The sequence below is a fragment of the Psammomys obesus genome, unplaced genomic scaffold, assembly GCF_907164565.1.
Source record: "Psammomys obesus unplaced genomic scaffold, mPsaObe1.curated_primary_1811, whole genome shotgun sequence".
Lineage (NCBI taxonomy): Eukaryota > Metazoa > Chordata > Mammalia > Rodentia > Muridae > Psammomys > Psammomys obesus.
In genome coordinates, this window is record NW_026592510.1 from 13,814,212 (window position 1) to 13,840,341 (window position 26,130).

At 40.3% G+C, this 26,130-nt stretch overlaps 1 protein-coding gene across 1 annotated transcript in view; it reads left to right on the plus strand.

Moving 5' to 3' along the window:
- Positions 1-26,130, plus strand: part of Mamdc2 (MAM domain containing 2) — a 151,747-nt gene that overhangs the window by 100,857 nt on the left and 24,760 nt on the right. The window contains exons 10-11 of the mRNA XM_055613915.1: positions 22,368-22,461; positions 24,093-24,245. Coding sequence (XP_055469890.1) covers positions 22,368-22,461; positions 24,093-24,245 — 247 coding nt within the window. The remainder of the gene's footprint in view (positions 1-22,367; positions 22,462-24,092; positions 24,246-26,130) is intronic.

Genomic DNA, 26,130 nt, shown 5'->3' on the forward strand with positions numbered 1-26,130 from the left:
TCAGAGTTCCTGTTGACATAAGGCTGACAATTCTGTCATTGTAAAGACCCATCCATCACATTACTGGATTTTAAACTTCTGTAGTTATTGCAACAACTAAAATTATTTGTGCATTTATAAAGTCCCTAGAGGTGCCATATCATCCTCGGATGAGAACCACTGATCTTTAAGTTGATTCCGCTACTTAAAAAAATCCTATCTCTAGTTGAAAGCCATGCATCTTCCCCCTCTGTCCACTCTTTTGTAGCAGAGTTGCAGTGAACCCTTGACTTCTACTTATTTTCAGTGTCTGTGTGCTCCTTTGTTTTTCTATAGTACAGGAAAATCAAACTATGCTGAACTCAGGATTGGCAAACTGGGAGGTTTTCAGTGGCTAAAGGTCTAGGCAAGTTCATGTTTGTGTGTGGATTCCATGTCAAGTCTCCCACTCTGCGATGCTGAGTGCTGTTCCTATGTGCCCACATGTTTTGGATGGGTGCTCTTCAGACCCCTAAGAAGCTAGCGTTAGAGGTGTAATTCTTGTGTGAGCACCCTTCAGTGCCTCCGAGGAAAGCATTTCAGAAGTACATCACCAAACGTGGGCGATTGTTCCCTACGTGTGGATCCTGTCCACAGAGCGTATGTTTCTCCAAATACTCATCACATTTAGAAAAGAGTGTTCAGTCACAAAGCTCTGAAAATAGGCACAGAGTAAGTACTTGTCAGGTATTGCACGTTGTCTAGAAGCTTTTATTGGCTGCTTTCTACAGTTTAATCACTCAGTATTTATTTTAACTTATTCTAAACTGGTAGAAGCTTACGAGATTTTTCCGAGCATATTGAGCTTTGCATACATTTTTATAATAGTTGGAATTTATAATGACTAAGATTCTGAAGTGAACCTGCTGGAACTTCTAGAAAGTTCCAGGATCAACCTAGGTCAAAAGCAGAGGCAACACGTCTGTTCATGAAGCCTATACTTTGTGCCCAGCACCGAACTCTTCTCCCTATCAATCCTTATCATCTCCAACAATCCATTTACAGAGGAGGAGGCTGGCATCTCAGCCTGGTAGAATGGCTCCAGAGTTTCTTAACGCTCTCCTTCAACTTGCAGGCAAGATCGTTAAGTCTGAGCTCTGAAATACATCCTAGACTCATTCTGCCTCACTTACCACCACCTCACCCCAAATCACCACACAGCCATATTCACCGCAATTACGTGGAGACTTTGCTCTTTGTGACCCCAGCTTACTGTTTCTCTGCTCTGAGGCAACAGCCAGGTCACCTCCCTGAAGCAGAAGTCAGGTGGTGCCATTTCCCCCAGGAAGCTCTCCCATAGCCTACTGGACAGAGACTTCCACTCCCACTTCTCTGCTCATAGGCGTGCACTCTCATGGGACCCCTCGCTGTCCTGAGTGTGAAGGTCATGCCTTCATCTTGGCCTTTTCACTTATAGTCCCTTTGGTATTGAATGTCCTTCCCCAATAGTTCTCATATCCCCCTTACTCACAGGTCTCTGTCCCACATGACAGAGCCCTTTTCTCTCAGACAGGAATTTTCCAGACCACGCAGTTCAGCCGCTTCTTTCCCCACCTGCAGATTGTTCCCGTCATATTGCTTGTCTTCTTTTGTGCCCCGCAGCTACCCCTATCCACAATTAGCTGATTTTTTTTGTTTACTTTTTATTACCTTGCTCCTCTCTTATGAAAGTAAAGCCTTCCTATAAACAAAGACCTTAGCAGCTTTTATCATCTCTGTGCCCACCTGTGTGAATTTCCCTAAGAAGGGAAAATATTATTACACTCAACAGAAAGGTTTGGCAAAAAGTAAAAACACTGGGCCAGGCAGTGGGTCCCAACACTCTGGAGGCAGAAGCAGGTGGATTTCTGATTTCAAGGCCAACCTGCTCTCCAAATCGAGTTCTAGGACAGCCAGAGCTACACAGAGAAACCTTGTCTAGAAAAACAAAACAAAACAAAACTAGGATGATATTGTTGAATACCACAGGGCTTTTAAGTGGCAGGGCTAAGAGTCAGGGTCTCTGACTCCAGAACACATGCTGTTTTTATACACCACACATACGCCTTTCGACCCTCTCTTGGTTCATGTCAAATGACAGGATCAAGTGGGAAGGAAACAGCCCTAACACTCAGCCTAGGTAAGTAAGTAAATCCAGGGCTTTGTTAAACTAACTCTCCAGTTATCTGCTTTAGAAGTAGGTTTGGCTCCTAGAGGGGATCAGAATTCAAGGTGGTTCATCACAGAGAGAACAATTTGTAAGTGAGAGGAGAGGCAGCTCACTGCTTAGGGTGCTTGGCTGTGGGTCCTCTGTCGCTGATGGCTTCCTACTCTAGGATAGTTATGTGACCCTGTAATCTATGTAACCTTCACTTTTCTCTGCTGTGTAAAAGGGGCACCTGGTGGTGCTTGCTGCATAAGGTCCGTCTGTGTTCCACAGGAAACTGGGTGGAGGATGCAGTATGTCTCCTTGCATATAATTAACACTATTAAATTCAGCCCAACACAGACACACACACACAAAAAGAACAAAGGATGTTTTTTTCTAGGTCTCAACATTTACTTAGTGCATGGATAATTCTGTATCTTGATTTTGGCTGTGAGTTGTCGAAAATGAGGTCAGAGTTAAACTTTTTTTTTTTTTTTAGCAATATTTAGGAAATTAGACATTCCTAAATAAATGGAAGATATGTACAACCATGAGCCCTGCAACAATATTTTGCGTGTGTATATTTGTATATGTACACGTGTGTGGTGCAGAGGGGTGTGTGTGTGTGTGTGTGTGTGTGTTTGCAAGTCAGAAGTCAACGGTGAGGAGTCTTTCTTAATAGTTTGACACATTATCTTTTGAGAAAAAGCCTCTCACCAGATTTGAAACTCACCAATTTGGTTAGACTGTCAGGCCAGCAAACCCCAGGGACTCTCCTAGCTCTACCTCCCTACCACTATCCCTGGCTTTTTATGATGGTACCAAGGTGGGGTTCAGATCTTCAGGCTTGTGTGGCAAGTGCTGGTTGAGCCATTTCCCTGGCCTCCTCTCCCCTTAAAAACTAATAACAATGTTTCAGAAACATTTTCAGAAGTTTGTGAACCATAAAACTGTATCTTCCATGCTTTCCATCTCTACCATCATAGTTCTCTGGAGAATAGAGGACAGGTGGGAAGAATTATTTTGGGACTATGTGTGGTGACACACACCCATAATTCCAACATTTTGTGGGGCTAAGGCAGAGGGAATAGTGAGAGTTGGTACTTACAAAGCAAGACCCCATCTCAGACAAACAGACAAACAAAGAGCAAAGTTACCTGCAAGAGAGAACAATTTGTGAGGGTATGGTTATAACATAATGAAAGTGCGCTTGCCAGGGAGAGGAAGGAGAAGGAGAGAAAAGGGAGAAGCAGGCAGGGAGGGAGGGAGGGAAAGAAGGAGGAAACAATTTGCTCCAAGATGCTTTTACTAAATGTCAAATGTAAATGTGTAGAGAGACTCCAGAATAAAATCAGAAATTACATAGTGATGACACCCAAATATTAGCCTTTCAGCCTTCAAATGCTACATTTAATAAATGTTTGGTCAGTGTAGCATGGAGGTTAGATGCTGAGTAACTTCTTGCTGCAATTACCTAACTGAAGATGCTTCAACAGCCTTTTAATTAAAAGCTTGGGGGGGGGGGCAAATTCAATACTTTGTTACTTCAGTATTTATTTGAGGAGGAAGCGTTAAGAGGCTGGTAAATGAGAGGATGGCAAGGCATTCTATTTCTTTCATGACTGGGTTAATGATCAGCTTCATGATCATTAAACTCCTCATAGCAAACCGTTCTAAATCTACATCTTACTTGCCTAGAAGAGTGAAAATCAGACTTGAAAGTTGCATGCACTTAAGAGAAAGCATCCATCCAACTAAATACAAACATCCTCTCCACTGGTTAAAAAGACAAAAACAAAAGCTAAACCCTATGCCAGCCCTAGCTGTGCCCATGAAGTACAATGCATTAGATTGTTCCAATGAGTAAGGGGTCTGTGGTCAAATGAGTTTGGAGGATTCAGTAACACATTAGAAACTCTTGCTAATGTCCCACTAAAGAATCCTGGTTAACTGTGCTTAATGATATAACTCCCTCAAAGCACGTGACTTGGGGCCTTCATAGTATGCAGCTTCAGTGAATGCTAGACCATCCTAACATCTAAGCCACCTACTAAAACTGTCAACTTGGCCGCCTATCTGCTCAAACAAGGCCATGAGCTTCTGCGGATTTGGGAGCTGTATATCATTTGATTTTTATTTCTAATGACGACCCATTTCTGGAAGAGAACAGGTACTCACTCTGTAGTCAGAAACGGGAATTGCCAATGAATGTGTGCTAACGGTAAGGAAGAAACATACTTCTGCAAACGGAAGAAGGCAGACTAATTGCACAGCACCTGGCCAGGTTGATTTGGCTCACAGTTTTAGAGGTTGTGACTAGCCAGCAGGCCTCATTGTCTCTGTGCCTGTGGTGAGGCAGAACGCCATGGCAAAGAGCACGTTAGCAGGGATCTGCTCACCTTGTGGGAGCCAGAAAGCAGCAACAGGGATTTGGAGCCAAGAAGCATACTTCAAAGACACATCCCCATGATCCACTTGTAATGATCCTCATCCTTCATTGTTCTCTCACCTCCCAACAGGCTTTGCATTAACAGACCAATCTATTTGAGGATCACATCCCCAACCATCCAGTCACTTTCCTAAAGCCCCACCTGTACGTGATGTTTGAATCACAAATCAAGGCTTCACTGCATGAGAACCTCAGATTGAGTCGTTAAAAGTACAAAGACTCCACCAGAGTGAATATAAGGACACATCATACACAATCACACACACACACACACACACACACACACACACACACACACACCACAGGTCAATGCAGAATTTTACTTTTTAAAAAATGGTTTTTGGTTACTGAAACCAAGAGTTAGGAATCTCCCCCCTTTGAAACAAGTTCTTTCATTGTTCCATTTTGCTCGTCCCAAGAACTTCTGTTAGACTTCAACAGTGATCCCCATTTTCCTGACTCCTCCCTTGCCCTCAATACAGCTTCCATTCTGCATTCTAATTGGTGATCTGCTTGCCTCTACATCATCCCCTCCTCCCATTCACCCCTGGCTTTGTCACCTGGGTCTTATTTTTTTTCTTTTTTTTAAATCAATCTTGTTAACAACCAAAATAACTTTTATTTATTCATTTCATTTATAATCACCAGAAATTCATAAACCCTTTGGTTTACTCATCGCCTGGGTCTTTCTAACCCTCAACTACTGCTTTCTTTTATAGCATGCATTTCAGTGCAGCTGCAGAAAACAGACTGACTTCTGCCCATCTCAAAATGCTCTTTTTTGTGCGCCTGTCTCACTGACTTACTTTCTCTCATTCCCACTGTAGCTGTTCCCACCCATTCCCCATTTCTCTAATAGACTTCCAATTTGAGCCACCCTGCTTCCTTTTTAGGATGTAACCTCATGGCTTTATTTTCCAAAAATGATGAAGGTGTCTGATCATTTTGGTTCTCTTCCTCCCTGAATCCTCACCTGTCATCTTCCTCTCCTGTTCTGTCTGGCAAAGAGAGAACTGTCTTTGCTGTCAGTGTACATGAGCCTGCTCATCTCCACTTCTGAAGTCACTCTCCTGCCTACGCTGAGGTTAGATTTCATAACCTCTCCCATCTCCATTTGTGTACACATTGCCAATGTATGTTGACCGCCTACATTCTACACAAAGGAACAATCCTTCCTTTCATCTTTCATCTTGGTGCATTTAAGCTAACCCTCATCCTCTTCTTCAGAATCCAGACTTGCTGAAGGAAGGAAGTGTAAAGGAATTTTCATTCAGAACACGGCTATTCTGGCAAGAGATCACATCCAAATACATTTTTAGATCTGTGTGATCCAGCTGAAATACAAACACGCCTTTAATCTACGAGACAGAGGCAAGAAGATCTGAGTTCAAAGCCAGCCTGGTATAGAGAAAGTTTCAATTACTTTCTTAAGTCTAGATTTGGTGGTGCATGCCTTTAATCCCAAATAATGAAGGTAAAGTTTGTAGAAGGAAGCACCCATGTTTGAAAGTGATGTCTAATTTAATGGGAAAAAAAAGTGACAAGTCAGAGAAAATTTTGACAGAATAGGAAATGCCCAACTCTCATGAGGAGACAAAAAAGGAAGCAACTTAAGGAGCAACACAGAGAGAGGAGAGGCAGTTTTACCAGGACAGTAAACAGGTGGAAGAGAGATAACACAGGTGAAGACGGAATGAGCCAGAAAATGAGAAGGAGCCAGGAAATTAGAGTAGATTGCTTGAGTTTATTTGAGACCAAGTAGAGCAATTCAGAAGGCCAACAAGAGAAAAGCCAGATTGAATAAATCAGTTGATAAAGGAGTTTGAGCCAGAACAGTTGAGTTACCCTAGCCACCCCAAAGCTCAGGAAGAACAAGAAAGGGTGAGCTTAGTAAGCTGTCTCAGAGACTGAAAACATTCTAGGCCTAGGGTAAAAGCTTCCAGGATTAGGCCTAGGTTAGCAGTCAGGCAATAAGCCTCTAAAACAACAATTGAAGCAGGGGAATAAAAGTTTCCTTTACAAGGAAGCATTGCCAGGCACTGCCAGTGCCAAGGTACCTTTCTCACTGCTGACATCTTTGCCCTCTGTCTTCTTTCTCCAGCAGTCCTTCGAAGGGTTTCCTCAGCAGAAGGCATTTCTCATTGGTAATTCTGCAGGAATCATTATACTTAGGGGGCAAAATTCCTAGCCTTCTCCCAGGCTCTTTCTCAAGTGCCTCTTCCTTTGAAGCTTGTTTGCTTGTTGGAGTGAATGTTGTCAATAAAAGAGCCCTGGGTCAGCACTATGGAGACCTAGCTGTGAATCTTGTCTCTGTCATTAGCTGTGTAAGTCAGAATGCTGTGTCCCCGCTCTCTGAAATGAACACATGCGCTTCTCTGACCTCTAAGTCTCTGCTTGTTATATTTTTTGGCATCTTAGTGGCAGGAACTAGGTTTTATTCTTGTGCAAAGCGCATTTTTTGCAGCTGCTTTCCTCCATTTATTTCCTCTTACAAAAATCTCTTTCCTTTAGGGAAAAGGAAAAGCTGATATTCAAGTTTGTGATTCAGATTTCAACCTTTAAATTCTTCATCTTAATGGTGCCCATAGATAATGCCAAAGTAAAGAATCATAAACTACCTAGGGCTCTGAAATTTTTAAATGTTTATTTTATTTTGTGTATAGGAGTGTTTGGCTTGGCATGTGTATTCACCTTGTGTTGCCTGTGTATGCATCATGCATATTCCCAATACATTTAATATAAATTTATTCTAATAAATTGGTAAATAAAAGTAAGCTAAGCAATATAAAAGTGAACAAGATACCTAAAGTGAAATCAGAAAAATAAATAAGAAATACAATTGAAAAATATAAATCTAACCTTATTTGTCATTAAAGACATTTTAAAATAATAACATATTGGCAATCAACTGAATATATGTTTTAAGAATATAGAGAACACCAGGAGAACATGACCCACAGAATCAACTAAGCAGAGCTCCTAGGGACCCACAGAGACTGACGTGGCAGCCATAGAGCCTGTACGGGTATGTGCTAGCTCCTCTGCATCTATGTTGTGGCTGTTAGCTTGGTGTTCTTGTGGGGCTCCTTACAGTGGGATTGGAGGAATCTCTGACTCTTTTGCCTGCTCTTGGGACCTTTTCCTCTTACTAGGTTACCTGCCCAGCTTTGATATGAGGATTTGTTCCTCGTTTTAGTGTATCGTCTTATTCCATGTTTGAGTGTTATCCCTGGGAGGCCTGCTCTCTCTGCTTATACTTTATTCTTTTTGTGGTGTTTGATTTATGAATTATAAAAAACAAACCTTTGCTTTAGAAAAAAATAGAGAGGCCAAGAAGTACTCAGTGGTAGGATGCTTTCCTGACTGGAATAGAACCTTGAGTTTGATATTCAGCACCTCAAAAAACAAACAAACAAACAAACAAACAAAAAAAGAATAAATGTGTGTGTGCTTAATGTGTTAAAAATTAAATCTTTTACTTTGGTAGAGCCCCAAATATATTAACATATGTACATAGAAACATGATTTATTTTAATTAATACATATATTCATTATAGATATATATTTGTAAATTTTTATACACACACACACATATATTAGTTACATGTGTATATATAAACATGTGTACGTATATAAACATGATCCTGGAAAGGTGAGCATCTTAGTTAGGGTTACCATTGCTGTGATGAAATGCCATGACCAAAAGCAAGTCCGGGAGGAAAGGGTTTATTTAGCTTACACTTCCATATCACTATTCATCATCAAAGGAAGTCAGGAACAGAGCTTAAGTAGGGCAGGAACCTGGAGGCAGAAGCTGATTCAGAGGCCATGGAGGGGTGCTGTTACTGGCTTCCTCCTCATGGCTTGTTCAGCCTGCTTTCTTACAGAAGCCAGGACCATTAGCCTAGGGCTAGCACTGCCCACAAAGGGCTGGGCCCTCCTCTATCAATCACTAATTCTCTGCAGGCTTTCCTGTAGTCCAATCACGGAGGCATTTTCTCAGGCGAGGTTCTCTCCTCCCAGATGACTGTAGCTTGTATGACATTAGCATACAATTGACCAGTGCGGTGAGGATTCAAAGAAATCATTCCCATATGCTTTAAAAAAAAAACACCTTTGTTTATATTATTATTATTATTATTATTATTATTATTATTATTATTAAGGACATATATGATTATGTATGCCCACATGAACCATGGAGGATATGTGGAGGTCAGAGGGTAACCTGTGGGGTCCACTCTCTCCCTTTACCTTATGTGGATTCTGGGGATAGAAATCAGGTCACCAAGCCTACATTGTCAGGCAGGAAGTACTTCTACCACTGAGCCAAGCTGCTAGCCGTTCATATGCTCTTTTGTGAGGGAAAGTTAATACAATGTTTCAATTATCAGTTAACTGTATTTACAAAAAGGAAAAGCATGCAAACATGTCTACCTTTGGCATCATGATTATATTTCTAAGAATATATCACAAAGAACTAATCATGGAGCCAAGCACCTTGGTACATGCCTGTAATACCAGACACCCATGTTTGAAGTCAGGCAACTAAAAAGTAGAAATAAAAAAGAGATTTTAAAAAATGTGGCCCTGTCATAGAGCATATACCTAGTATTAATGAGGCAGGCCGTGGGTTAGATTCAGTATCCCTCCAAAATGAATAAAGAGATGGGGGTATAGGAGGAGAGAAAGTCAGATAGAGAAGAGAGGGAGGGAGCAAAGGGGAGAGTAGGAGGGAGAAGGAGGCAGAGGAGAAAGAGAGAGAAAGAGAGAGAATGAATTAAATTATGGTCGTGTATAAAGATTTATGTACAAAGATGTTTGTTCCAGTAGTCTTGGTAAAATAGTGAAATGAAAAGTACCTAAATACCTATTATTAGAGCACGGATACAGAGGGTTAATATTATGTGAGCTGTAGCCCGTGGCTTTCTATGATGTCAAAGAATGTGTTTGCCTTGGAATCACTGCTCAAATGGCTAAAACTTGCCTCTTGTCTCAGATACAGGAGTTGAGCAAAGTGAGTTTTAGTGTTTAGGTACCTGCAGGAGATTGCTCAAGTATCTGCTGTCTTCTCCTGGCCACGAGTTAGTCCTTTGGAACAGAGTAAAGCCTTGAGAGTGCAGACGAGACTGTCAAGTCTTCCTTTTTCATTCTTGCTGATTGCATTCTGAATGTCTTCTAGTAGGCCTGACATGTTTGTCTCTTTTCAAGAGAGCTGCAACAACATCTCCATGTTAGGATGTCTTCTCGTGACCATGATACATCAGCCATTGCATTACATTTCATCAGTCAGGAAAGAATTTGGACAAGGACTTTTGGAGGGAACTGGGCCAGAAATAAGCTAGACTGTCCACAGAAGCAATTAATTTTATTTTTATTGTAATTACTAGTGTATATTAATTATACAATGTGCTATTTCCGCAAACCAGCAATGTTTCTTACACAAAATCATAGACAACCTGGAGGGCTATAAAAAGTCACCAGATGACCACCTGTCCCCCTGAAGAGTATACATGGAAAGCAGGAAAGCCAAGGCTGAGGACATGGCTCAGTTACTAAAGTGCTTGCCATGAAAACATGAGAACCTGAGTTGAGATCCTCAACACCCACATAAAAGCTGAGCATGGTATCACATCATTGGAGTCCCAGCACTGGAGGCGGTGGAGACAGGCAGATCCCCAGAGCTCACTGGCCAGACAGTCTAGCCAGTTGTTGAGTGAGAGACCAGGTTCAGTGACAGACCATGTCTCAACAAATAGCATGAAGAGCAATAAGAAAGATATTGTATTGACCTCTGGCTTCTAGGTTCACACACACGCACAAACATGTATGTATGCATATACACATAAAGTCATGCATATACACATTAAACCATCCACATCTATCATTCTTCAGTGACAAAACAGTTATGATGTCATCATATATAACATCCTCACTATTAGAGTATGAAAGTAGGTTCTGAAATATCAACAATGATGCTAACTTTTCTTTGTCTAGTATCTACTTTCAAAGATCTTATGTTCATGTTCCAATAGGATATCCACACTGTGTAAAATCTGCCATCTGTGTCCCCAGTAAAAAGGATATGACATTAGTTCAGGCTTTGCTCTCAACATAAAGGAAGTGTAAAGAGGACATGAGGATGAGCTTGTAGGACATGAGGTTAGAGGTTGTAGGGATTTGGAAATTCTTTCCCAAAGTCATAACAGAAAGGTGGAGTAGAAAGGTAATGGCACCAAGTAAGGGAGAGAAGAACATCACAGGTGAGGAGGAGCTGCTGTGAAGCAAGAAGAGGCTATGGCTGGGTGTTTGTTAGCCAGCGCTCAGTGACTGGGCAAGCATGGAAGCATGGTACCTGTACTGTCCCTCCTCATCTCCAGGGTCATGACAACTTCCTGTCACAAATGTCAGGTCAGCAAGCGAACAGCAAAACAAATGTACACCCACAATCCAAGTTCTGTGTGACATGGAAGCCATAAGAAACAAAGACTCGAGGATCCAGGAATGTGCTTTCCCTGCTGCATGAGCTGCTGTATGGAAATAATATTGGGTAAAAATGATGCACTGTGATGACAACAGATAGAGAGCAGGAAGACAGCCTTGACTCAGACACTTGCAGGCCCCTCTATTGGAGGAGATTTTCCTCCCAGGTGTGGTCAGGACCGCTTCTGAAGTGGGGATATACAACCTGCTATCGGACAACATAGGTCAGAGAAGTTCCTCATGGCCATCGAAAGCAGAAAGATGTTAACGATTACGGCAATATTTCTGTGTTTTATGATGCAATGGGATTCTAGCTTTTATCATTTCCCAGATAAATTCTAGTCTCTACAGACTGTTTTTGGAAGGACCTAGACACAAAGGTGTAATGGGGGTGTAGCAGTTGTCTAGAGGGCTCCTGAGTTTATTCCCTGAGAAGGAACAAAGAATTGAGCCAACGGGAAAAACATGACCAAACTTCAGGACAAAGAAAAGTAACAGCTGTATACATTCTAGATGAGGGAAGCCTAAAGCTGGAAGCTGGCTCAGGTACTTTAAAGTCTCTACCCCCATGCCTTCCCATCTTTCTCCTTGTAATGTTTTCTGGGAACAGTAAGCAGCCATTTTAGGAAGCCTGTTTTTCTTTCCTAGTCTATCTACGCCCCTCTAACTCTCTTTCAGAGGGACAAAAAAGTTTGCTTCTTGGGCCCTGCCAATGTCCCTTAGTCCAAAGTAGTTGGGATGGTAAAGCTTTATACTTTAGGAGCTCCAGCTCTGAAAACTCTTAGATGTAAGGCAGAAATACCCTGTATAAAGGCAGCCCAGAGTTCTTTAACTGAGACATTCTAAGATCAAGTCTTAAAGAACCATATTTTTATTTTATTTCCTTTTATTAGAAATAGATTTTTTTCTCACATAACATGTTGTGATTACGATTTTCCTCCTTCTACTCCTCCCAGTTCTTCCCTATTTCCCCTTCCATCCAGACCCACTTCCTTTCTGTCTCTCACTAGAAAACAAACTGGCTTCTATGGAATAATAATTTATAATAGAATATAATATAACACGTTGGAATTGAGCAAAACAAATAAACCCAAGGAAAAGAGCCCAGGAGAAGGCACACAGACCAGAGACCCACTTGTTTACACTCAGAAATCGCCAGTGACACTAAGCTGGATGACATAATACATGTACAGAGGACCTGGTGCAGACCTATGCAGGTTCTGGGCATGCTGCCTCGGTTTCTGAATTCATAGGAGGTCTGGTCATGTTGATTTAGAGGCCCTTGTTTTCTTGGTATCCTCCATCCCTTCTGGCTCTTATGCTCTTTCTGCCTCCTCTTCTGTGGGGTGCGATGAGGTATTCCTTGAGCCCTAAGGGGAAGGATTTGATGAAGACATCCTGTTTAGGGCTCAGTGCAGAGAAGTATTTTTAAATACCTAAAAGAAGAAAGGAAAGAACGAGCAAAGGTCTGGTGTTTCATGCTTGAATATGCAGCTTGCTGTTGTGTGAATGTTTATCAGAGACTGTCTTTGTCTTGCTCTAAAACTGATAGATCCTAGGTTTCCTCTGCCCAGACCCCAGACCTCCTTTTTCAGTGGCAGGAAAATCTAAAAATGGTGCAGATTTTGAAACAAATGAATTGTGAGGTTTGACTGTTTACCACCCAAAGAACAATGAAAAAAAAAACAAACCTGCAGCCTGTATTCTATCCCAGCATGCCCTCTACCTCAGAATGGAAGGCTTGTATGAGCAAAGAGTATTGGGAAAATCTGGAAGTAGATCAATCTTTGTTGCTTCTCAAAGCTAAAAATTGAACTAAATCAGATGAATCTTTAAAAAAAAACAGATGGGTCTTTTTGGGTCTTTTAAGAAGAAAGCATTGGTCAGCAAAAAACATGTTTAAAAACACATGGTCTTTTTGTGGTTTGTGGGACATGCAAACCAAATATAGAATCTGCAAGAGGCATGCTGTTATGAGTTAGCCACAGTTTCCTAAAATATAGCCAGGTTCTAAGAATGCTTAAATCTCACACTCTTTTTCAGATACAGCTACACTTATATTGTCCTTAGAAATCCATGAAAATTACATTATTTCTGCCAAGCATCTTAATTTTGAAATTTGTGTTATTTTCTTTGTACTTTTGTAGTTTTAAGATTCAAACACTAGCTTACTGTCGATCATTTAAATGAAAACAATGACGTTAGAAATTCCATCCTACTCTTGTGTCCACAGCATCTTAATGAAAGACTATAGAGTTTTTCCAAGTAGATCATAGTAATTTTGTGGATAATTCCAACTTTGTAGTCACCACACCTAAGATTTTAGCATCATCAGAAGAAATGTTCAGCTTAACCTGGGATCTGAGGTTAAAGTCTATTATTGATAACAAGAAATTACTAGGGTCATTTGATGGACATGACTTACATGGTTTTCCTGGCAGAGAATTGAAATGTTTTGCTCTGGGGAGCATTTATGGAAGCTGTCCTTCAAACATTCTAATTATGAGGCTAAATGGATTTTTGTTGGCACTACATTTTATTCTATTTTAATTTATTGGGGTTTCTTATGCTTCTACCTCCCTTCCAACCCCTCAACACCAGGTAGGAGAGAAAGAAGGTTAATGGGGAGAAGGGGCATAGGTCTTTTATGACTACTTCCTGCTGGTTAGTATCATTGGGTTCCTTGGGAGTAAGTCCAACCTTTGTTTCAGGATATCTCCAACTTCTGCTTCTCATCAAAATGCATCAACAGCAACCAGGAGCAGCAGAGGGTACAACAGCAGCCTTCTTTTTTGGAGAACCTAACATCCTCTGGGCTCTGGTTATTCCCTCTCAGAGTCCTCAGAATTTAGTTATCTACAGCTGGTAAAGAGCCCCTCTCAGAGCCCACATGAAGCAAATAGTTTGCTGCTGTGGACAATATGAATCAGCCAGATATCCCACACCTGGTTAAACATGTTTACAATAACACAACTGTTTTAAAGACACCAAAACTTCACTGCAGATTCTTGCACTGGTGAAGTCAGTGTTGGTTTTCCCCACCACTCAATAACTTGGCCTGCAATGTCTGTCAAACAGACCGTGGAACCATCTTTAGAAATCACTGAGAAACACGAAGTTGGGCCAGGCCAGCTCTTTAATAAAGACAGTACCTGTTAATGGTTCAGCAAAGGCCTCATTTTATTGTATCTCATAGCCCCTTACATAGTCTGACATCCTTCCTTTCATAAATTCTATTCATTGTGCTGGCTAGTGTTTACATTTAACACCTCTAAAGTGAAAATTGGTAGTCTTTGTTTTAAAACAACCTGTTGGGGTTTGGCAAAATGAATTCATGATAAAAACAATTTCTCTATCTCCCACACACTCTGTGATTCCCTGACCAAGAACTAACTAAAACTTTCACTATCCTCAGGACCCTTTGACTAACACAGCCATTATTATATTTCTACACAGACCCTCTCCTCACCTTCCTCTCCAAAATCAACCACATTCCTTTGCTCTGTTTCCTAAGTTCTTTTGTTTGTCATTAGTAACCTTTGTTAAAGTTATTTTTACAAAACTGTGTTTCTCAATTTCTCTCTTAACCCAGCTATCACACAAATAATTGAGACCTTTTTATATTTGTTTAATAGTAAGCTTCACAACACAATAACTGAGCAGTTATTACTCTATTCTTAACCCTCTAAGCTAATCTGGTTTCCTCTAAATGTACATTCCAAAGATATTTGCACTTTGTAGCTTATTTTGCTCCAGCTCCTCTCCTGATGTCACCTGGACCTCTTCTGTGACTGAATCCTCTTTCTTTCTCCTCTAACTCCTCCTCTCCAAACTGGCAAGCAGTCCAGCCCTATTCTCTCCCATGCTCAGCGACTGGCTGTAAGCTGTTTTATTGGCATATCGGGGGACAATTGGAGAGCAGTGTTTATACATCAAGACAGGAGAGTCTCAGAACAAGGATTGTGGCCAGATATGGGGGTACAACACTGAGCATTCGAATTACACAATAACCATATGCCTACACTGTTTCTAGAAAGTAGAACACTAGTTTTTGAAAATGAGAAAATTTGAAAACATAGAGGCAGTTCTATTACCCTCTGATTATTACAGTTTGGGGATATAAGTACTTGAAACAGCAAAGCCCTAAAAAGTAAAAAGTAAAAGAGAGCCCTAAAAGTAAAAGGGAGGGCTCAGTGGATAAATAGCCTGCAGAACCCACAAAAATACCAGAAAGGTGTGGTGGCTACCCAGAATTCCAGCACTGCAGAAGTAGAGACAGGGGAGTCCCTGGGACAAGCTGCCTAGCTAAAATAACAAGAATCACGGAGCTATAGCTTCAGAAAGGGACCCTGTCACCCAACAATAACTTTCAGCCTCTGTGTGCACATATGCACATACAAAAACATAAATTTCATGTATGCCATATATACATGAAACAAAAAGTAAACAAAAGTAAACAGGCCTGAAAATCTAGGGTATGATTATTCATCACTTGCCTTGCATTGTTTATCTTTTGTTTTCAGGGATTGGGGATGTGCAAAGAAAACAAATAGTTTGAAATCAATATGAATCAAAAAGGGGGTGGTGGCAGCAGAGCTGTAAATTCCTGGTATAGAGAGTGCGTGTTATAGGGCTCTAGTTAATGGCTTTTATAATCCACATGGAAGATTATTCTATTTTTTCCAGTTTTTCTCACCCAGGAAGCTTTGCCCCTCAATGAATATTTGACACCAGTGTCTGGATGCATTCTTTATTGTCTTGATTTGGGAGCAAGACTAGCATCTAGTGGGCACATAGCTGTAAGAATGTGATCCCACTGCCATATAATAAAAGCAACAACTTAAGAGATGGAGTGATAGAAGAAGAGCTTTGTTAACAATAAAAATGCCATCTTTCTGAAGTCATAGGCACAAAAGCTTATATGGGGCTTCTGAGTAATCTGACTCTAGCATGGCTGGTGAGAGCCAGAAACATCTTAAACTCTTGAAGTAACCAGCGTTCTCAACCTGGTGTTGCTGATGTCACCAGGCGTCCATGTAAACATAGATTGCTGCTCAGATAGCTACTCAGGTTGCTGCATGGCTGGTGGTATTCTTGGTTATTTTTTTTTATTATTATTATTCTCCTTGGGGAAGACTGATTTCATTGGCTAATTATTTGGGAAATGAGGCAAAAGAGAAACAGTGAAAAACAGACGTGTAAGTGCTAGGGCCCGGTTAACCTAGCCACGAGCTTTAGGCAGGGACCAAGGATAACATGAGGCATGCTGCAGCACACAGATTACAACCACGATCGCGCCATCTGGCTTTAAACTGTCGATGGCCGTGAGACCAAAACACTCCTGTGTGAATAAAAGAGCACATGCAGCATCTCCTCTTAACACAGTGAGGACTAAATTAAATAGTGTCTTAACTAACATGCCTACAAGAATAATTGTGTAGTTTCCATTCACTCTGTATTTTTTTCCCCAAAGCTAGTTTAGGGTAGTTTCCTCAATGAGTATTCGCCATCAAAACAAAAATTCTCAAGCATTACTGGTACCCAAGAGCTGAAACCTTCAGGCACCGAAACACACTGGTTTAATGAATATAAGTAGTTCTAACTTCTGAGCTCTCCTGTACAGCTCAGAACATCTGTCTAAGAGATAGCATCCAACTTCAGGCCTATGAAACACTGTTCTATACCTCATCTTTCTTTCTTCAATACAGTTTAATATACATTAGGCTAAGGTTTATTTCCCAGGTTTTAGGGATGGTTTGCTATCTTTGACATACTACTAGAATTGTCATAAACGTTGAGGTTTTAAATATATATAGACAGATATCTAATTTCATAAGAGTATTAACCTCATAATATACTATATTATTATATATTACATATTGGCATATTATATATCATACATATAATGTATTATATAGTATATATTGACTTCATATATGTGATATACATCAGATATTAACCTCATACATTTATATTTATATAGTTATATATGGTTGTCCTCTCATGAACTTAGATTATGACTGTTCCTCTGACACAGTTTTATCTCTATCCATAGTGACAGGGTTTTTTAGTGTATGTTCATTGTACAAAATAATGAGTTGTATTTTTATTAATATGTAAAATGTATTTGACCATAACCCTTCTGTCATTGTCTTCTCATCTCATTCCTACTGGTCATCTTTCCTCTTTCCAAGTTAGTCCCTCTTTTATATTCATGGCTCACAGATGTATTTTTTTTTAATCTACAATTTTTATATAAGAGGAAATGTGTGGTACTTATCTTTCTGAGTCTAACTTATCTCACTTAACATGGTGGCTTCCAGTTCCATCCATTTTCCAGCGAATGTCACAATTACAGTCTGTAGATAGCTAAATAAAACTGCATTTTGTATATACTCTTCATACATTGTGATATGGACACCCAGGCTCAATCTGTGCATTTAGTTATTGTAAATAATGGGTGCGCAGGTATCCACAAAGAAAGTTCTTGGAGCAGACAGTAGGATAACTTTTATTTTATCCTGGACAAAGTCAATACATGGTGAGTCAGCAGTGACTTTGGTCACCGACTACCTAAAAATCACTTCTCCATGCCAAAGAGCCTTCAGAAACCTTAGTGCTTAGGGTTACCAATGCGTAGGTGGAGAATGCCAGCTGCTAGGCTGCACAAGATGATCTTGTTAGATTTCTTTTATTTTTCTGGAATGCTGACAGAGAAATAACAAACAAATTTGGGGTTTGAGGACTTAGCTTGAATCTAGTCAGTAGATAATGGATTTGGGGAGGTCTGTGGTCAGAGAGAATGACATGTGACCTGGCTAGTATTCTACCTGTGGAAAAGTCTGAAGAAGAGACAGCCTGATGTTGTTCAAAACACATTTGGCATTGTGTTCAACATATTTGGCATAACAAAAAGGAGCCACGTATGTTATTTGGTAAGGGAAAAAAGATCCAAAAAGTCCATTCAATGTTACTTTTTTCAGTGGGAAAATGTTATATATTTGTTGTTCAATTCAATTAGGGATATGGCTACATGTGGCTACGGTGTTGACTACTTTGACATGCGACTAATGAGACTGAGTAACTTTAATTTGAAAAGATTTTGTGCCTTACAGGCTGCCATAATAAGTAACACTAGCCTAGAGTAAATCTTAACTCATTATTCTACTTTCATCTCTAACTCTTGCTGGGAATTGAACCCAGGATCCTACACATGCTAGGCAGGTCCTCTGCTATTGAGTGACATTACAAACCCCATTATTCCACATTTTAAATATAGACATCCTGATACCTTTTTTAACTATAATAATAAATTATAAAACATTTAGAAAATAGGGGGAAACTCTGAAATACCCATAATTTTGTAAGCCTTTATAATAATTATATAGCTAGCAAATTTTCTAGGCCTTTTCTATTATTTTAGATGAATTGGGGATTGTTTTCTCTTTTAATCAGCTTTTTTAAGTTAGCATTGTAAATCTGTATCTGCAGCACTGAATAATTTTCACAACAGTCAAATTTAATGATTGCCTATTCCTCAGACTGTTGTATTCTAGTTTATTTCTTTCCTTTTGAAATTTAGGCTATTTCATCTGTTGCATGCCTGCATGTTTCTTTGGTTTAATAGTCATTATAAAATAGTGCTATAGTAAACATCTAAAAGCATGCTAATATTTCTCATCTTTAGAATGCACTGCCTTGCAAAATGTTTGAACTTTCTACAGGGAAAGATTTAGAGGGTGGATCTTTTTACTACTTTATATTCATTGTGCAAAAGTACTCTTCCAGTATACTTGTGAAAAATGAACATGTGAAAAGTTGACAAAAGGAAAGAAAGCCAATTTTTCCCTCTGTTTAGCACAAGTAATTCGCTAAATCATGAAAACATATCAATGTGTTTCTTCTTACATAACAATAAAATGCTAATAGAATGTGACACTGGTTGGGACTAATGACAAAGATCTTTGTTTCCCAAATGCACAATAAGTTCAAAGACATGATTCTAGAAAGTAAAATATTTTACATATTATTTAGATAGCCTCTACAATCTCTAAAGATGAAAGATTAACAGAAGCCTTAAAAAAGAACCATAAAATCCACCCTACTTTGTTTTGCTCTGTGTAAATCCACAGAGATAAACATTTATATTTCTTAGCTATCCCATTTATAAGAGGATATGAACACTGAGCCAGGAAACAGTCACACATCAGGCAGTTAGAGCTTCCTCTGGGGAGATTGGCTTAGGACATTTTATGGTGGTTTGCATAGTGATTTTTCTCTTAAAATAAATTCTGATTTTGAAAGAATATGATCATCATGAGCAAAAGAACCCTAGTAGTAACACACATAAATAAAACTAAGCTACAACATTTAGGACAATGGGACCTATTAAGTCAAGCTTTCTCATTAAGGTTAATAAGTAGAATCTGAACTTCTGTTATGTCATCCTTTGTTGTCTTTACTTGAATGGAGATTTGTAGTTGTGAGTTAAGACAAGGACCATACGAGCCTGCACTAATTAAACAGTAAACAGCATGTTCGGGGCAGATCTGTCAACTACTGTGAAAATGCAATGCACATATTTTAAGAATCACTCTTTGGGCATGGTACATCTGAAAAATAGCCTTTAAACTGGCCTGATTGACCCCAGCTCATTAAGTTACATCAGGACTGAATGTGTCTTCTCCTGTAGCCTGTCAAGGCAGTCCAGCCAGGGAAAAGTGCTCTTTTTTTTTTTTTTCTTTTCTTCTTCTTATTATCATTTATTACAATTTATTCAGTTTGTATCCCAGCTGTGGCCCCTCCCTTGTCTCCTCCCAATCCCGCCCTTCCTCCTCTCCCCCAATGAGCCTCCCCTAGTCCACTGATAGGAGAGGTCCTTCTCCCCTTCTATTTGACTCTAGCCTATCAGGTCTCATGAGAACCGGTTGCATTGTCTTCATTTGTGGCCTGGCAAGGCTGCTCCCCTCAAAGGGAGGTGATCAGAGAGCCAGCCACTGAGTTCATGTCAGAGACAGCCCCTGATCCCCTTACAAGGGACCCCACTTGGAGACTGAGTCTACAGGCTACATCTGAATCGGGCTTTTAGGTCTTAGGTCTTCTCCACACATTGTCCTTGGTTGGGGTATCATTCTCTTGAGGGCCCCAAGGGCTCAGTTTTTATGGCTCTGTTGGTCTCCTTTTGGAGCTCTTGTATCCTTCAGGTCTTTCTATGTCCTTCTTTCATAAGATTCCCTGTACTCTGTCCAAAGTTTGGCTGTGAGTCTCAGCCTCTGCTTCAATACCTCAATCAGTAGAGTCTTTCAGAGGGCGTCTGTGGTGGGCTCCTGTCCTGTTCCCTGCTTCCGATGTCTATTGTATTTGTCCTTCTAAATGAGGATTGAGAATCTTCCCTAGGGTCTTAATTATTGTTGTTTAGCTTCATTAGGGATATAGATTTTAGTTTGTTTATCATATAATATGTAGCTAATAGCCATCAGAATGGCTAAGTTCAGAAACTCAAGTGACAATACATGCTGGAGAAGATATGGAGAAAAGGGAACCCTCCTCCATTGCTGGTGGGAATGTAAACTGGTAAAACCACTTTGGAAATCAATCTGGTGCATTCCCAGACAATTAGGAATAGTGATTCCTTAAGATCCAGCTATACCACTCCTAGTCATATATCCAAAAGATGCTCAAGTACACAACAAGGACATTTGCTCAACCATGTTTGTAGCAGCTTTATTTGTAATAGTCAGAATCTGGAAACAACCCAGATGTTCCTGAGTTGAGGAATGGATACAGAAATTGTGGTACATTTACACAATGGAATACTACTCAGCTATTAAAAAACAAGGAAATCATGAAATTTGCAGGCAAATAGTGGGAACTAGAAAGGATCATCTTGAGTGAGATAACCCAGAAGCAGAAAGACACACATGGTATATACTCACCCATAAGGGGAAAGTGATCGAAAAGCTAGCAAGTGAGTCCCTGTCAGATGAAGTTTCTACTTCTCTTGCTAGAAGACCCACCTGAAGCCTAAACTGCCCATCTGCTACATCTTTGTAGGGGATCTAGGCCCAGCATGCATGGTCCTTGGCTGATGCTTCATTCTCAGCAAACCCCTCTGGGCCCTGGTTAGTTGGCTCTGTTGTTTTTCTTGTGGCACTCCTGTCACATCATGGTCCTTTTCTCTTTCCTCCTACTAATCCCCAAGACTCCCTATGCATCCATCAATGTTTGGCTGTGAGTTTCAGCATCTGTTTTGAGACATTGCTGGGTAGAGCCTCTCAGAGGATTACTCTGACAAGCTCCTGTCTGCAAGCTTAGCAGAGTATCTTTCATAGTGTCTGGGGTTGGCACTCTCCAATAGGGTAGGTCATGGTTGGGCCAGGAATTGGCTGGACATTCCCTTAATCTTTGCTCTGATGAGCTGGAATAAATGGGAAAGGAAGCGTCCCTTTTCTGAGGAAAAGGGGAGGGGAAGAGGAAAGGAAAAGGAAAAATGGTGGGACTGGGAGGGGAGGAGGGAAGAGACGACAAGGATGTAAAGTGAATAAGATAAATAAATGAGAAAAAGAGGAACAACAACTACTAAACTGGCCTGATTGGAAGAAATCAAAATATATTCTCTCTCTCCTCTCTCTCTCTCTTCCCTCTTGTCCTCCCACCCCACCCCACCCCACCCCACTTCACTGAATTTAATAACATATGGTATGGATTTGTTTTTCCTTCATACACAACAGTAAAACTATAGGGACTGATAAAATGACCATGTCAATGCTTTTATTTATGACAACAACCAGGGACATGGGTCTTTGTCTTGGAAATGGAACAGGAGTCTCTGGATGGGTGGTCAGTGCAACATTGTTCATAGTGTAAATAAAGTGCATTGCTAAACAGTTCTTTAGAAAACAACCAATAATGTTTGTACTGGAGACATTTGAAAGATCCTTGGGAAACAACCGCCACTTTGGGATTATTAAGGGAAGATACTTGAAACCTAGCACCCAGCTAATTGCTTGCTTTCCTCAGACCAGCTGCCAATCTTTGAGGACCACCTCTAGTTTTTATATTGATACACATGGCATATTATTATAAAGTCCACTTTGCTTAAAAGAATGCAACCGCAGGGCTGTATGCCAATAGGAGCCATTCTTCGTGCCGCTGCACCATGCTTCTCATATGAGTGATGAAAGGCTGCTTCGAATTGCTTGTGCAGGTCTATTTAGTGAGTAAATCCTAGATTAAAGGGTTTTCCTTTTTAACTAACAGAATTCATAGCTCAATTTTTGTGAATTACAGGTTGTTTTTATGAGCCTATGCAAAAGCTTTTGGGACTGTGGACTTGTAGCCCTGGATGACATTGCCATACAATTGGGAAACTGCCAGTCTCCAGGTAAGAGGACTATCACTCATTTCAGCTGTGTGCATCTCTACCCTATGACAGACACTTCCAGTTTCTCTAAGAATCTCAGACATTTGACCTATGCTATTCTAGCCTTTGCTTTTCTTCACAGACATGCTTCTCCACAGAGCTTTGTAGTAGATTCCACAAGTTGGAAATGAAAACCCCAGTGCTCTGTATGTCTTTGTATGTGTGACTTTTCCTCATTGTAAGGAAAGTTAGCAATACCTCCCTGAATGCTGGGGACAATGCTTATGAACTGTCCCCAAACAATACTTTAAAAACAAGTGCACTCCATCTTAACTAGTATTATAATTGTCATCATACTCTTAGGAAATACACATGTTCAAGTAATATTGATGGCATTGTTGTTTCACAAATACTTGCAAGATCTGTACCATTAAGTTTTTAATAAAGTTGATATGTTCTAAGTCAATTAAGTGACAATAAAGCAATAGAGCCTACAGCAGCAACAGGGGACATAGCCTTATGCTGCTGCTAGTGGTTATTTGATGTTTTATTTCATAGTTCCTTGAGAGTTTTATACAACTTGGTTTTGATCATATTTACCCCTCCAACTCTTCCCAGAACTACTCTCTGTCCCTCCTATTCCAATTTGTATCCCCTTGGTTTAGTTGTCTTATTGCTATTGCTAGGACTTCAAGTACCATAACACCAAATTTTTACTAAGAATATGGATGCAGGGAGGTGTAGCAACGTTGATCCAAAGAAGTCACCATTGAGTTGAGAGACAGCACAGTTTCAGTGGTAATAACTACTGATGTTAGTTAGGACAATATTGAAGACAAATACTGGCTGGGGATGCAGCTCTGTAAAGCGCTTGCCTTGTGTATGCATGGCCCTAGGTTCAATCCTCAACATAAAGCACAGACAATCATGTCTGGAAATGGAAAGTGAGACTTTTATAGCAATATAAAATTTCCTAATATTTTTATTACTAATAGTTGTATTTTTACCATGTCCTAAATTCCTCACACATACCATCTTATTCAGTCCTCACACTCTTATGAAGTAGAAGCCATTAATATCCCCACACACAGATAAGGATGTTGAGGCACAGAAACATGACGTCATTTAAGCTTCACAGCTCTGCCTACAGTCATAGGCACTTTGTGTCTTTCACCTGTCTCTTCTCCTCCAGAGTAAATATAGAGCTGATATGAGGGTATCCTTCACTTACCCTGGTTTTTTGAAGAATGCTCTTACATTATGCAGCTTTTTAATCTTAATTAGTTAATTTGCTTCTTTATGTTTTGTGTGTCTTTTTGTAGAGGAGTGTATCCACAGTCTTCAGAGCTTTGTAATTCCACTCATACAAATTCCCAAGTGTGTGTGTGTGGCGGGGGGGGGGGGGGCTTGCTCAAAGTAACTCAATATTTCAGCTCTAGATTTCTGATTCTATGCCACCATAGGACCCATGCTGGAGCACAGATTCGCTGGAGGAAAAGCTTGGTAGGCCATCTGTTGGGGTCTGCCTCTCTATAGGCTTGACATATGGCCAGACACCTCTTATACATGCAAAGCAGTGCAGGTAGGAGTCATGAGATGATACATATTCATCGACTGCCTCAGCAATTACAACACCTGCTGTTTCCTTCCAGAGAGACTTCCTCCTCCACCTGGAGAGTGCACTTTCGACCAAGATGAATGTGCGTTTACACAGGAGAAAAGAAACCGGAGCAGCTGGCACAGGGGGAGGGGAGAAACACCCACCTCCTACACAGGACCCAAAGGAGATCACACTACTGGGGTAGGTGAGTTATGCCACATGGTCCTGTTTCCTAAGAACATAACTTAGCATGCTGGCGGTCATTTACTGCGTTTTGAATGTACACATTAACGTCTTGCGAGTGGAATGAAATACGTGTGATTCTGTACCCATAAGATTGTAATAGATTCCTTAGAAAATCATCTTTTAGAATACTGCTTAATGTATACTTCAAAGATAACTTAGAACTAGGTTTTAAAAACTGGAAGAGAAACAAAAACTCAGGCAAAGAAATTAGTTCAAAGAAATCGAAGTTAACTAAGGCTTAGTACATAAATTTACAGGCAAGTAAGGAGCATGCAGATAAGTTCAACTCCATGCTCTCTAGAATTGAAACAAAGACAGAAAATTCATCTAGGAATCATGTGTGTGTTCTTGGGATGAAGCAGGGGCACAGATAGCTGGAGGTACAGACAATCAGGTGGAGTAGTCTCTCCCTCTCTGTCTTTCTCTCTCTCTCTCTCTCTCTCTCTCTCTCTCTCTCTCTCTCTCTCTCTCACACACACACACACACACACACACACACACACACACACACAGGACTTGTTCAGACTGGCCTGGAAGTCAGAATCTTCCTGCCTCAGCCTCCTGAGAGCTCAGGGATGTAGACATATGCCACCATGCCTGGCTAAGGAGTATATTTTAACACAGAATGTTAAATAGGAATATTTAATAGTCCTATTTATTCCAATATTCCAATAGGACAAACTCAAAGCTGATCTTCCTATTACAACTGCAAATGAAAACAGTGGTAAAGTATGCCCCTGTTTTGATATATCTGTTAGATTAAAGCACAACCTTTAGTTCAAAGAAGAAAAATTATCCCTGACCTAAACTCACAGAGAGCCTTGAAACTAAGCTTCAGGGTCTGTGTAGAGGAGCCAATTATATTGTTATGTACCTAATGACTAACCTCAAGATAAATCTCTGACCAAGTTCATAGATTTATGAACATGGAGCAATATACAGTGTATATAACCTTTTACTGAATAGCCAAACATGGTAGGACACAACCACAAATAGTCTTTTATTCATCATTCACTTTATATAGCCTGAAGACTTTTCTCCCCACACCTTGGTAAATCCCTTAACTCCCAGACTGGCTGAGGTATTAGAATAGTCAAAATTCAGGCATGTTAGAGTGTAGTCCAAATCAAAACTTCCATTTCTCATTCAATTAAAATGCTTCTGATTTTCCTAGCTTGCCCTTGACTCCTTGTTTCAGGAGGATAAAGGAGAAAACTGTCTAGTCTTTAATCTTTATTCCATCACCTCTTCTGCCTTCCCTGTTTGTCATCCTTTAGTCATGGCAGGTAGAGGAGAAATTAAAAAAAAAAAACTTTCAAATATTTGGTGCTATTTTAAATTATGTCTTGGCTATTGACTCTCCCATCGTGACCAATGTCAAATGCTGGCCATTTGGAACTTCTTCACCACAGCATTCCTGGAAGTTTTCCCTCTGCCTAACCCTTCAGAACCAGCCCTTTGTTCTCCATGCCTCCATGTTGAAGTACACAACTCTATACAACCACCCAGGCTTTTTCTGAAAATTTCTGCTTTCTTTGAAGAGCACTTGATTCCAACTATTTTCCCAGAGTGTCCACAGGCTTCAGAAACTAATGTGCTCTCACCTAAAATATTCTACCTGGTTCTACCACTGCCCTTTCCTCATGATGCTTTGTCAGATTCAGGAAAAGTGTTTTCTCAGAAAAGAATGCTGTAGAGGAGATTCAGCACTGGCCAAAGGTAGATGAGATGTTCACTTTCAGTACTGAACAGTGATTCTAAAAATATTGTGAGATCCTTTGAGGCTCCCTGTGAAAATACATTACAATGATGAGTAGATGTCATATATGAAAACACTTTGGCAG